At 41.8% G+C, this 13,961-nt stretch overlaps 1 protein-coding gene and 1 long non-coding RNA gene across 3 annotated transcripts; one reads left to right on the top strand and one right to left on the bottom strand.

Annotated features, from left to right (window-relative positions):
• Nucleotides 1-264: 264 nt before the first annotated feature.
• Nucleotides 265-1,531, bottom strand: LOC102209518 (uncharacterized). The gene is made up of 2 exons (XR_311519.1): nt 1,260-1,531; nt 265-525 (listed from the first exon to the last, which is right to left on the bottom strand). It is a non-coding gene; the product is annotated as an uncharacterized LOC102209518 (long non-coding RNA).
• A 475-nt stretch (nt 1,532-2,006) lies between these two features.
• Nucleotides 2,007-12,061, top strand: ush1gb (Usher syndrome 1Gb (autosomal recessive)). 2 transcript variants are annotated; one of them, XM_005725718.1, is made up of 3 exons: nt 2,007-2,335; nt 9,411-9,858; nt 10,450-12,061. In XM_005725718.1, the coding sequence occupies exons 1-3, from the start codon at nt 2,172-2,174 to the stop codon at nt 11,263-11,265; spliced, it is 1,428 nt and encodes a 475-aa protein (XP_005725775.1). In that variant the 5' UTR covers nt 2,007-2,171; the 3' UTR covers nt 11,266-12,061. The 2 variants fall into 2 exon arrangements, with proteins under 2 accessions (XP_005725775.1, XP_005725774.1); XM_005725717.1 differs by having other exon boundaries at nt 9,411-9,861.
• The last annotated feature ends 1,900 nt before the right edge of the window (nt 12,062-13,961 follow it).

Raw genomic sequence — 13,961 nt, 5'->3', positions numbered from 1 at the left:
CAGACAGGCATTATTCTTGAGAGTTTGAGAACATAAGCTGAAAAGAAATGCCAGTTAAGCTTGACAGCGGTGTTCTTTGATGTCTGCTGAATATAACTAAAGTTTAGTATTCACATTCACCTGCTCTGTACATTAAAATTCAGTATGACTAGTGATCGGTCGATCTGCACATGTACGATCCAATGCAAAATGGAAAAATAAAAATAAAAATCATTCATTTATGTAAAAACCTTTACTCCTCTGAAATATAACTCATGAAATAAGTTATTTTTGAATGATTTTTAATTGTGCGTTAAAGCAGAAAGACATTAGGAGGTAAAGCAGAGGACGCAGAGTCGAACATGACTGAGGCGGTCTCTCCTGCATGAAGTCCAGGTTGCAGGTTTTCCAGTGTGGGTGCCTGATGCCAAAAAGCTAACACCAAGTGCTGTCAAAGCCATAACATCCTCCATGAACATGATATGGAACAGATGCAGGTGTGTCCTTATCACCCAGAGGAGTCCAAGTTGTCAAGAACAAGCAAACCTACAAACACAAATCAATTGAAAATGTAAACATTAGCCAAAATATCAGCAGGGATTTACTAACTTTATGACCTCTGTGAAAATTATTTCCACATCATTTATTGTATTGATCTCAACATTCAGGGCCTTTATTGGGACAGTCCCTACAGAGCATACAGAGAAAATTAATAGACTGAATCAATTTCAGCCTTGGTTTGCAATATAAATGTATTTTATTAATAACTACGTTTGCCCATGTGTATTTTTGACTGCATATAGGTACTGTAGGTGCAGTTAGTCATTGCAATATACTGAATATTCAATGCGAATATTTGACATACTGTGTCAGAGAGGCTGGGATTAGGTGAACGTGGCTCCTGATGATCATCTATGTCCAGTTTAGAATGAATGTGTGCACTCGTCTAATTAAAACAAATGAACTTAATTCAGCAGCGTGTCATCTCTACTCGTTGCCTTGGCAGATGTTTTAGTTCTATTAACTTTAACTACCAGAAAGGTGTGTGGTAACATCTGGGCAGACAGCATTTTAATCACGAGTTTAAAGGCTGTAGGTTGCCGCCATTGCTCTATATATGTGTATAAATGTAACAGGGCTCAACGCTTGCTCTGAACGGTGTCAAGCTTTATTTGTGAAGAGCATATTAGCTTACTAAAAACGTACCTATCTAGAACTGCTGGGACGTAATATTTTCATTAGCTAAGGTGATGCTAGTGTTAGCCATGTTAGCATGTTACCTTCTTCAACACTCGGAGCTTCGGCTCTCCATTTCTCTGCAGTCCCGTCATATACTTCTTATCTCCATGTTGTTCAGAGTGTAAAAGCCGAGACTGAATGCCTTTATATATGTTTAGCAATACAAAGTTATCGGTACAAAAAAGCACCTTAACAAAACCCAGGTAGTCAGCCTGAGTCTCTGTAACCAATCAGAGAGCTCCTTCCATCACACACCGTGGCTAATTTGCGTTAGTTTTTTTCGAAGGACCAGAATAGTCAAGGAAGTGCTAAATGGAGAAGCTAATCCCAAAACCGAGGGGAGGGATGGCCATTTTGAGTTTGAAAGTAATTTTCTAAATTTAAATTTTAAATTGGTTTTTTAAATTAGCTTTTATTGAGAGCTTATGTTTTTTTGGAAAATCCATTTGAATTATTTATTAATGTATCAATAATTATTTTTGAAATACTGATATATAGTTATTGTTGTTATTTCATATTAAAGAAATAATACATTACTTTTATGATCTCTAAATAAATAAAAGAATAAAAAATATTTAATATAGAGAAATATTTTAAGAATGGGGGATGATGAATGAGCTGAAAGGGCAAAAAAAAAATGTATTCAAAATTCGATCAAAAATAAATAAATTGCTGATAATTGCCCCAAAGCCACGTCTCTGGGGCAACTATTTTCTGGCAGATTTCAGTTTTAAGTAATTCTGTGCTCGTAATGAGCAATGAGGAAAGGCGGTGTGTAGGATCGTCTGGGCCACGCCCCCCGCTTGACAACCAGCACGCCTGGTGTTCGTCTCCCAGCAACCAGTCAGTCCGCCGCTACGTCCCGCTGCAGGCCGTCCGGACTCCCGGAGTGACAGTTACCTCCACATCCAGGCTTCCATGGAACCGGACTGGGACTGAGCCGAGGTGTCGCCATGAACGACCGGTATCACCGGGCGGCCCGGGACGGCTTCCTGGACGTGCTAAAGGAGGCCACACGGAAGGATCTGAACGCCCCGGACGAGGATGGGATGACACCGACCTTATGGGCCGCTTACCACGGCAACCTGGAGGCGCTCCGGCTCATCGTGAGCAGAGGGTGAGTTCAGAACCACAAGCACCAAAATAGAGAAAAGTACTCAAAAAGTTGTCTAAAAATAATAGATATGTGAAAGATAGATAGATAGATAGATAGATAGATAGATAGATAGATAGATAGATAGATAGATAGATAGATAGATTAGTTAATGTATTTTGGAAATATGGAGGTCATACATTTAAGATTTTTAATTGTGATTCACAGTATTAAAATTATTAAATAATACAAAAAAAACGACACAATTAAAATATTAAAAACCACTTAAAATAATGGATGAGTGGATGGATATATATCTACTTCATATGATTTTTATACTTCAATAAAATTCAAAATATTATAAGATATTGTATGTTTTTCTTTCTTGTATTTTAATTACCTCATGGCAATGAGTTGATGCTGAAGCACAGCAGCTAATCATTCATCTGTCTATCTTAAATGAACAATTTTTCCATCCTCATTCTGGTCATTATGTAACTTACCCATGGGCTTCAATTTGATTCAACTCTTTTTTATTTATTTAGCGCCAAATCAAAACAAGGTGAAAACTATAGAATTATTTGACCCCCTACGAGCAAGCTCTTTGGTGACAGTGGGAAGGGAAAACTCCCTTTTAACAGGAAGAAACCGGCAGAAGCAGGCTCAGGGAGGGGCGACCATTTGGGAGTGAGGGTAGGAAAACAGGAAAAAAACACACTGCGGAAGAGAGTTAGATATTAATAATAGCTAATGATTACCTAATGGCGTCAGCAGTAAATCTTACTGCTTCAAGTCTGTTAGCCAAGGTTCACTGTAAAACACCACAGTCTAGTGGCTGAAAGTAAGAAATTACTATAAATTACTGTAAGAACAATATGAACAGTTGAAGGAGACATAGTCCCAAATCTGAGGTAGTGAATATTTAAAAATGGGTTGCTCATTTGACAAGATAACAAACCTTACCTGATCACTTCTTGGTCTCCAGGTGTGGATTCCAGCCAGATTTCTACCTTTATTAAAGACAGTGACTGTGGATTCAATATATACACAAGAGTGCTGCAACCGTCCACAAAACTCCAGTGTAATCTAAAGTTATTTCTGTATTATACTGGACAAAATGGAATTAGTTTCTGTACAGTTTACAAAAATATCTAACCGCGTAGAACGTTCTTTAGTTTGTGTTTAACTGAGAAAATAAAACTGCTCCAACCCCCATCACTAATCTAATCAGCACTTCAAGAGATGGAGGCTGTACATATAAACAGCCTAATTGCATACAAAGGTCACTTGTGTGTGCTGGCTATATATTAAATCTGACAGATGAAGCTTGGGCTGATCTGTGACACAGCAGAGCCTTAAATCTGATTGAGCCATTATACACAAGCCATTTTTACACAGCTCAGTTACTGAAACTGACCGGAAGCTTGGAGAAAACGGAGACAATCACAAACAGGTTTTAGGAGTAAGGCTATATTCAGGGCAGATAAGTTACAGATAGAGTAAGGTAGACTATCTGAGAGCACCGTGCGGAGGCTTTAGGGCCCAAACAAAGCAGCGTGTTTGCTTCCTGCTCTCTAAGAAGGAGCATATTAACAGCAGGGCGAGGTGCACTGTGTCATGCAGCTGGCGGCAGCTTTATAAAGCGTGCAGTGAAGTGCAGGGTACTGCAAAGGTCAGAGTGATGGATCGAGTGCATGCGAAGCAGAGACAAGAAAGCTGAGCAGCAGAGCGGGTATTACAACAAGAACGACACTGAAGACAACAAGAGGGCAGTTTAAGAAGCAGGAACAGGAACGGTCATAAATCTACACTCATCAACCCCACTGACACTGAGCTTACAAAAGAACTGTACCTAAAAGTGGGCAAAATCATTATTTAAAGAACAAATATGGCTCCGATTACAGACGCAGACCTGACTGCACTGCCCTGACTGGCCCAGTTTGTGCTATTCAAGCTAAAACAGCATTTAAGCCTAGATGTGAGTTTTTGCATCATTTCATCATTTCAGATTTAAATGTTCCAAACAAACACATTTTAATAACATGAGTAAACACAACATGTAGTTTTTAAATAATGATTTTATTTATTAAGGGGAAAAAAGTTATCCAAACCTATGTTGGGCTGTGTGAAAAAGTAATTGTCCCTCTTCTTAAATCATGAGTTGACTGTGATTAACTACTTTTTTTGAAAGCTGAGTTCAGTTTCATTGCTACGCCCAGGCTTAAAGGGTTACAAAGCCATTTCTTTGGACATAGCCAAAGCTTTCACAATGTGAGTCCTTATTCACAAATGGACAAAATCTGAGTGGTGAACCTTCCCAGGAGTAGTTGTTTTACCACAATTACTCCAAGAACACATCGACGACTCATCCAGGAGGTCAAAAAAGAACCCAGAACAACATCTGAACAACTGCAGGCTCCACTCACCTCAGTTAAGGTCAGACTTCATAAGAAAGAGAGTGGGCACAAGTGGCCTCCATGGGAGAGTTCCAAGGAGAAAACCACTGCTTCAAAGAAAGAACCCAAAAGCCAATAAAAAAAATACCCTCAAGACTTTTGGGGATCTAAAGCTGATCCAAAACATACCAGCACAGGCAGCTCTGAATGTCTAAAAAAATGAAGGTTTTGGAGCGACCTGGTCAAAGTCCAGACTTAAATCTGATTGAGAGGCTTTGGTATAACCTCAAACGGACCGTTCATGCAGGAAATCCATCAAATGTGACTTAATTAAAACAATCCTGAAAAGAAGAGTGGGCCATGAAAGACAATGAGAAAGACTCATTACCAGTATATTGCACTTCTTGCTGTCAAGGGTGGAACAAGCAGTTATTAGAATTGGGGAGCAATTACTTTTTCACATTAGGCCAGGTAGGTTTAAATAGCTTTTCAGGAATGCAAAAAATGAAGAAATCAGGGAGGGAACAAGGACTCTCTTCCTGATTGTAAAATGCAACACATTTCTATAAAGAAACAAAAAACATGTAGATGGTTACAACATAAATCACATACAGGACTTTCACTCACGAAGCCTGGGCTCATGGGGGCCCCTTTGAGAGTTCTAGGTTCATTTATGTTTATTGGCCAGGAATACCTGAGATAGGAACATTTTTAATTCCATGTATTTCTTTATATGTAAAGACTGAGACTAGTCTTCGGAGACCAAGAGACTCTTCAGTAAATCAGACATTAGAATCAAAGAACTGAAAAGAATATCTTCTGTAGAAAGTCCAGATTTATGTTTGGTTATATTGTCTTTTGGCTTTTATTAATTTTTTTACTTTATTTTGTTGCCATTGCCATTTTACACAAATAAAGAGAAATTTGTTCACTTTATATTTACACTTGATAAATGATAATGATACTGTATTTTTTTAACTTGGATCTCTCTCTGCTTTAGCACTACTTTAGTGCACTTTAGTGCTACTACTTTAGCACTTTTAGCACTACGTATTCAGTACTATGTCAAAGCCCCTTTGGAATGCGCTTCTGGTTCTTGGGCCGCTGCAGGTTTGCACACGGATTTGGGCGCTTTCTTCTTTTATTCCTTACCGATCAGTCAAAGCTTAGAATGGATGAGAAGCATCTGTGAAGTGCCACGTTCAGGTCTCTCCACAGAGGTTTGTGGGATTGAAGTGTGGATATTTAGAGACTTGTCCTGGAACTGCTCCAGTGTTGTCTCATCTGTTTGCTTTGGGCTGTTGTGCAGCTGTAAGGTGAACCATCCTCTCAGTCTTAGGTCTCTGCACCCTGACATAGAGCTTTCTTCCAATGACCGTCACTTCACTGGCCTTCTCTCAGTTCTTGCCAGTTTCCTGTCTCTGTTTTTGCGGATGCTGCCACTGGCTTACCTTACTGTCCGGATGGTGTTAGCAGATGAAGTGTAGAGCCTGTTGTTCAGCAGACACAGACACTGAATAGTTCAGCACAAAATGCTTTTCCTCATCCTCTCAGAGTCCTTTAAATCCTTTAAGACAAACACTAAGCAGGTTGTGATGATTTTCAGACATTGCATATGAAGAATTTAAATCAGTCGTTTAAGTAATGGTGGAAGTCAACTTGCCATTGTTGAAAAGGGCTTTTTAGAGCTGTTCTTTTTGGGCAAATGTAAATATAGTTTTGTGTTCTGGTGACCTGTAAAATGAAAGTACATTTATAGACAATAAGTGCAAAAGTAAGTGCCTAGGGGTGTTTCATGTTGCAAGATTTGTTTATATAAATACTTTGGATCTTGCAACACTGGTTTCTGACTAGTTGCTTTAAATGAGTGCACAAGGAGGACCATCGGAGGGGCAACTGCACCACCCTCCTGGGAAGAGCTGAGGAGAACCCCAGATGTGGGGTCACCCAGCAGCCACGGTGCAGAAGCCAGCAGCCAGCCACGCCAGAACAGACCAAGCCCTTGGCCCAGAGGCCCAAGGTGCGAGGTCCCCCACCCCCGGAAGGGGCCCGGCCGAGGCACGAGCGCCAGGTCCTGCCAAGAAGCCACCGGGAATGAGACGGTACATATCTAAGGGCCCAGCCCCGGACACCGAAAACCACCAACGCACCGCCAATTGAGGGCCTCAGTCACCGGCAGGGAGTGTGGTGAGGGGAGACAGAGATGTTCCCAGAGAGGTGGAGTTTAAGACCTGACCTGAAAAATAGACACAGACAACCAGACACACACAGACACAAACATGCATTCTCACCCTCATGCACACATATACAAATACAGGGCACTCGCCCAACGTGGAGACAAACACAGATGGACAAACACACTCTATACCCCGGGTCCAGGTTCCCTGGACCCTGTTACCCTTTTCCCTGAGGTGGAGACAAGCAGACCACCCCCCAGTCCTGCAGCAGCAGGGAGGCCCTGCATCCCAGACTGACCAGACGGCCAACGTGCCCTCCCAGCTCCCCGCTCCTATGGCGACTAGAGAAGGGGTGAAGACCCCTTACCTCCCTCTGCCCGCTCATATATGGTGTTGCTGCATGTTGTTCTCAAGTGCATTTAAAACACAGGAAGGGCATGATGCTTTCGGCCAGAGAGCAGCTGGTGTCAGCACGCCCCAAATCCTGAACAAAGAGTCTTCTGAATGTCCATAATGATTGTCATGAGTTGTCATTGTCTGTAAAATGGGACACTTATTGTTCAGTTCCCAGTATTACTGCTGCTGTGTGAGAGCACCAATGACAAATGACACCAAGAAGACAAAACATGTTATATTAACTGCCAAGATGTGAATGGGTTCTACGTTCTGAACTAGTGGTACCTGTTTGGAGATGAAACCTGACTCTTCTTTAAGGGATTTTCCCATATGGGTGGTTTTTCTATTATGCTTTTCTGATACTTGTGACTGCTTGCTTCAAAAGACAAGCCAAGGAATATAATCTCTCCAGCATTTGCAGGCTAAACCCCTGTCCCAGTAGGACATACCCAGAACTCCTCACCCAGGAAGCATCCCTGTCAGATTCCTCAAGTGGCTCATTTTGATGAAGAGGAGTATCAGCTGTACTCTAAGCTTCTCTCAAATGACTGACCCCGTCACCCTTTATCAGTCTCTGATATTGCTGTGGAGGAATTCTGGCCCACACCTTTCACCTGTGATAGATAATTATTAAGTGAAGATGGAGACAAAAGCCGGGAGAAGGAGAAGACGTGGAGCAGCAGCAGTCAACTTTCTCAACTATGAGCTAAAACCGGCACCCTGACCTGACCTGTGCTTGTTTTCAATGTCGCTTCAGTACATTGATGTATGCAGACACTCATTTATGTACAGCTCTTTTAAGGTCCTGCCACAGCATTCAGTGGGGTTAAGGTCTGGACTTTGCAGCATCTCCATTCGTTTCTTTTTTTAGTGATTCTGCTGTAACTTGCTGCTGTGCTTGGGTTGGTCTTGTTGCATGACCCGGTGTGGGTCAAGATTTAGCTGTTGGATAGATGGACTCACATTTGACTCTACAATACGTTGGTATAGATAGGAGCTAATGGCCGATTCAGGCACTGTGAGGTGCCCAGGTACAAACCAGCTCAAATCATCACCCCTCCACCATCGTGCTGACACTTGCTCATATGATGTGACTGGCTGGAGTCCACATGACTCTACCTTAGTATAGTTGTCTTTTCTGTCTAAACCTGATAAAAAAAACATGGTTTCAAAATGAAACTGTGCTGGTGTAACTTCAGCATTTGCTGGACTTCCTTAGACTTTGTAGCAAGGGAAAGTTTGTGTAGCAGAATTGTCTTTTCTTGTCCTTTCAGACCAAGTTAAAACATTCTCAGATAAAGTAGAAATGTGTGTTTTAAATCCTGACTTCGGGATGTGGAAACCAGTGAGGCAGTGACTGTGATGGTCCAGACATAGAGATTTCTCAGTTTTGTTATGTAATTGGTCTTTCTGGCAGGTAAATAAACACCCACATGGTTCGTCTCAGATATACGTGATTTCAAGTCCACACTCAGGGTGCAGCACCGCAGACGTGAACTGAAATCAGGGTTGGTGCCAATAAAGGTGGTGACCCTGCTGTGGTGCGTGGTAACACTGTCGCTGGGTGTCTGTGAAAAAAAGAGTCTGGGTGTGGGAGATGAATAATGCAGAGTCGCCTCTGTCATGTTTAACCTGCTGCGCTTCAATTATTGATCAGGACCCGGCCGTGTGGGAGGAGGGAAAACAGGAAGAGGAGGAGAGTTTACAGCAGATTAACACGAGTCACCGTTGCAGCAGCTGCAGGAGGTGGAGTTGTTGTTGTTGTTGCTCTACATTAGAGTTGTGCTTTTCAGATGCTTCACTAATATCTATATGACAGCTGTTTTCCAGCGAAATACTGGTACAGACTTAAATATGTGTGTTCCATATGCACAGTTACATTGGTGAATGCTCATAAAACCACCAGGTGTATGCGAGTAGTCAAACTCCTTTAAACACTTGGTTTCAGCCTATATTTTTTACGCATGGCTCTTTATGATGTCATAAAGAGGTGATATCCGTAATATGGTCATCTTTGGTGGAAATGGATGGAACCTGTTCTAGAGTGGGCACCAAATAAAGTTAGAAGCAGTCTAAGTGTGTAAACTTTGTGTATAAATTCAACATGGCGTCTCCTCTGTTGACTTCTAGAGGTGACCCGGACAAATGCGACATTTGGGGGAACACACCGCTCCACCTGGCAGCTGCCAACGGCCACCATAACTGCCTGTCCTTCCTGGTGGCTTTCGGTGCCAACGTGTGGTGTCTCGACAATGACTACCACACGCCGCTGGACATGGCTGCCACCAAGGGCCACATGGACTGCGTTCGCTACCTGGACTCCATCGCCGCCAAGCAGATTACCATCAACCCAAAGCTGGTCAGCAAGCTCAAGGATCGGGCGTTTCGCGCCGCGGAGCGCCGGATCAAAGAGTGCGCAAAGCTGCAGAAGAAACACCATGAACGCATGTCAAGGAAGTTCATGAAGGAGTCTGCGGCCTTAGACAACTTGGACGCTATTAGCTTTTCTAGCTACACCAGCAGCAGCACTCTGAGCCGCAAGTTCAACACTGTCACCTCCAACATGCCATACTCGCAGGTGGTTGGTTTTGTGTTCAAAAGCCTTGATTTAGTATTAACTTCTGCTTTACTGAGCAGGGAATATTTTAGCTAGTATTTAAAGCTCTACCTTAGATCAATAACTGTCCCTGGACTCAGTTGCAGTTGATGGTCAGCCTTTTAACCCCCAAAACCTTTTAGTCTTAGTCATTTGAAAACAACATACTTAGCTTCTCAAATGGCACTGTTAAGCTTTTTATTTTTAAAAGAAGATCTATTATCAGCTCCATGTTTTCACTATTATACTCTACTAGAGTAATTTTGCGTGAATCCCAATTCAAAACAACCTTTATTTATCTTTTGCTGTGCTTTAATGCAACCCCTGTCAGAAGAAACAAAACTTTTAAAGCTAACTTTCCTCAATCGACTAGTCAATTGTAAAGACTGAGATTTCAGCGGGAGGGTGGGTGACCATAATTGACCACAGTGAGAACATACAGATACACGAGTAGTAAAAAACTTGAAAACGTTGCAAGACTTTGCCTCTGTTTGAGTTTGACATTTACAGTAATTATTTACATCATCTGAAAGACCCCTGGGTGATCCACAGTGTCTGATTTGTCCCTTTCAGGCCACCCTGCATTCGACAGCCAAGGGCAAGGCCAAGATACAGAAGAAGCTCGAGAAAAAGAAGCAGGTTGACGGTACGTTCAAGATCTACGAAGATGGCAGGAAAAGCGTGCGCTCGCTGTCTGGCCTGCAGCTAGGCAATGACGTGATGTTCCTCAAACAGGGCACCTACACCAACCCCAGAGAGCGGTCGCGGCTCAACATCCGTGATATGTTTCCCCGTGACATTGACGACGATGCTGACACCATCTCCCGAGCCATGAGTGACCCAGGCCTCCACGAGGCGGCTTATTCCGAGATCAGCGCAGACTCCGGGCGTGACTCGCTGTTCACTCGACCGGGGCTCGGGACCATGGTTTTCAGGAGGAACTATATGAGCGGAGGCATGTTTGGAATTGGGGTAGAGGAAAGCGTTGCAGGGAGTGAACCTGTGGGGAGAGCGCCTAACGTCCGACTGCGAGGAAAACTGCCTCGACACTTGCCCAGCTTCGATGAGGATAGTATTGGCAGCGCTTTGAGCCTGCAAGAAAGAAATCTGCAGGAGCTGCCCTGGGAGGAGACTGAGCTTGGGCTGGATGAGGACATGGAGCCAGAGAACAATCCTCTGGAGACTTTCCTGGCCTCTCAGAGTCTCAGTGAGTTCATGCCCATATTCAGGAGGGAGAAGATCGACTTGGAAGCTCTGTTGCTATGCTCTGATACAGACCTCACCAGTATCCACATCCCTCTAGGGCCCAGGAAAAAACTGTTGGATGCCTGTAAGAGACGTTTGGATACTCTGGATGAACCAGAGGCCATTGAAGATACTGAGCTGTGAAGCTCAGTATCGCCCATATGTCTGAAATCAGGACCACAGCTTTGTGAATTGAATGCAATTTGCTGCTCGAAATACAAAAAGCAAAAAGAAATATAGAAAATATTTAGTGCAGTATTAATAAAATGTCAGAGCTTTTAATGATAGCAGTTCTCTAAGTTGTGCATTATTTCTTTATATTTCACCCCAGATCAACCTGAGCAGACAACAGCATTTTTATGCCTGAACAGCACCATCTAGTGGTGACTTATCATATCAATTTAAAATTTAAATCTATGGGCCTGTAAGAAATATTAGTTGGTGGCATTACACATTACAGTTATATGTAAGTTTACTTTACCTAATTATTCATGTAATTGAATAAGAAGATGTATATGCAGTGATGCTGTACAGTCGGTAAAGTAATGACAATTTCACGGGAAAGCTGCGACACCTGTATGTACCCAAACCTCAACCCTAATATGTGTGTTTTTTTTTATTGTACACTTTTCTTACATTTAAATGTTATTTTACCTCATGGCACATATGCAGTGGTGACTGAACAGTATATTTGTGATGTATGAATGTAGCCGCAGACGGAGTGACAAACAGTGTTGCAACAGTAAAACAATGAGGTGTCAGAGCGGTGCTAGATAACGCCGCTATCTCAGGTTACTGCAGGAGCTATTTGGTTACGCTGAAGGTCTGCTGCCGGCTGCACTCCACAGTACGACTGTGCATGAATGTACCTTTTTATGTTGGCAAAGAACTTTTTGTAATGATGCACTCACAAACGTTATTATCTTTTCGTAAAATAAAGGGGAAATTCTTATTGCGTTGTGCTTGAATTTATTCAGTGTTAATGAGTTTATTATCTCAGGAACTTTTACATTATGCAGCACATATAAAACTTCTGTTAAAACAGCTGATAGAGGAAGTCTATCAGCTGGTGTCGAACCATTTCATTTCTGGTCCTCCATCTCTGCTGAAGTTTGTCATTTTGTTTCTTTATGTTGTAGCCTCGTGTCTTTTTGCAACACTAACATTTTTAAGTAATATGACTTATCATTGTGGATGCATTGAGCTACTTTCTTGCTGTTCTTTATGCATTTTTGGTTGCTTTCTATCTTTTTGTAGCCACTTTGTCTGCACTGTATATCTCTTTGTAGTCCCTCTGTCTTTCTTCATTGTAAATTTGTGTCTTTGGTAGCTGTCCAGCACCTCTTTTTAGTCACTTCCTGTCTGTAACTTTAACTGCCTGTGTTGCTTTATAGTCTTTGTGTCATTTCTTGTGGTCCTTTTATCAATTTCTCTTTTGTCTATTGTGTCTTTTATGTCTGGTTGATATCTCTTCATAGTTTTTTCTTCTGTCTCACCGTAGCTGATTACAGCCTGTTTGTAGCTGGTTTTGCCACTTTATGATTGTTTTTTTTGTCTCTTTGTGGTCACTTATGTGAAGGTTATTACATGAATCCTCCTGCTTGTAGCCACTTTGTCTGTCTACAGCTTTTGTCACTTTTAAGGTCCCTTTGTTGTTATTTTTCAGCATCTTGTGGCCATTTCTTGCACTCTGTAGTCATTCTGTCTGGATGTGGGGATTTTGTTGCTTTTTTGCGTATGGTTTTCTGTTTGGATGGGTGGTTTAGTCCATATGAAAATGACGCATCAATTTGTATCCGATTTATCTCTTTGTGATTGTTTTGTATACCATTCGTGCCATTTTGGTCTCTTGGAACTGTTTTGCGGTACTTTATTATTGTTTTCTACTAATTCAGTTGTTTTCTGTCTCTATAAAGGCCGTTTGACTGTTGTTTAACCTCTATAGCATCTGTTTGTAGTTGTTATGACTCTTTTTGAAGATATTTTATCTCCTTGTTTTAGTCTCTCAATGGATGTTGGCATCTCCATGTAGTTTTATTCTGGGTTTGTGTAGCTGTTTTTTAAAACATCTCTATGGTTGTCTTATTTCCCTGTTTATCTGCCTTTTGTACCTACACAGTGTCTAATTGTTAAAACCGCAGAGACTACCTTACTGTCTCTGCAGTTTTATTTCTTTCCTCTATGTTCATTTTCTCACTTTCTAGATTTCTTAGTTTGTTTTATTATCTCTTTGTGTTTGTATCTTTTGTAACTACCTCTCATCTCTTTGCAGTTCGTTTCTGTGTATTTTTAGTTGTTTTTTGCTGCTTGGTTGCTGTTTTTCACCTTTTTGTGGGTGTTTTCTGTCTATAGGTTCAAGGTTCAAAGTTCTTTATTTGTCACATGCATAGTTATACAGGTATAACACACTGTGAAGTGTAGCCTGACACGCTCCTTGACATGTGCAAAAATGGGGGGGGGTAGAGGGGTAGAGGAAGAACATTATATATAGTATATACATTGGGTGAATGTGCAGTACTTGCAGCAAGCAGGTGAATTCTGTACATTAATATGAATAGACATCTGACTATTTTACAGGATAGACAATATAAACATATTTAAAATTAAAGGAATTGAAATTTACATTGTGCCTTGGTTTAGAGTGTCTGGAAGGGTCCTGTCTCAGTCAATTATAGATGATGTGAGAGGGCGGGTGTGTGTGTTTAGGGCACGGATGGCTTGGGGATAGAAGCTCCTCTTGAGTCTCTCTGTCCTTGCCCGGAAGATGTGGAACCTTCTACCAGATTGCAGAAGTTGGAACAGTTTGTTGCCAGGATGGGACGGGTCCTTCAGTATCTGCG

The sequence above is a fragment of the Pundamilia nyererei genome, unplaced genomic scaffold, assembly GCF_000239375.1.
Source record: "Pundamilia nyererei isolate P.nyererei 1_Seehausen unplaced genomic scaffold, PunNye1.0 scaffold00017, whole genome shotgun sequence".
NCBI lineage: Eukaryota > Metazoa > Chordata > Actinopteri > Cichliformes > Cichlidae > Pundamilia > Pundamilia nyererei.
This window is presented reverse-complemented; position numbering and strand designations above follow the sequence as displayed.

Bases quoted from the DNA above. Each gene is read 5' to 3' on its own strand.
- ush1gb (XM_005725717.1), top strand. From the start codon at position 2,172: ATGAACGACCGGTATCACCGGGCGGCCCGGGACGGCTTCCTGGACGTG. The intron at 2,336-9,410 runs GTGAGTTCAGAA...GTTGACTTCTAG, and splicing joins CGGCTCATCGTGAGCAGAGG to AGGTGACCCGGACAAATGCG. The intron at 9,862-10,449 runs GTTGGTTTTGTG...TGTCCCTTTCAG, and splicing joins ACATGCCATACTCGCAGGTG to GCCACCCTGCATTCGACAGC.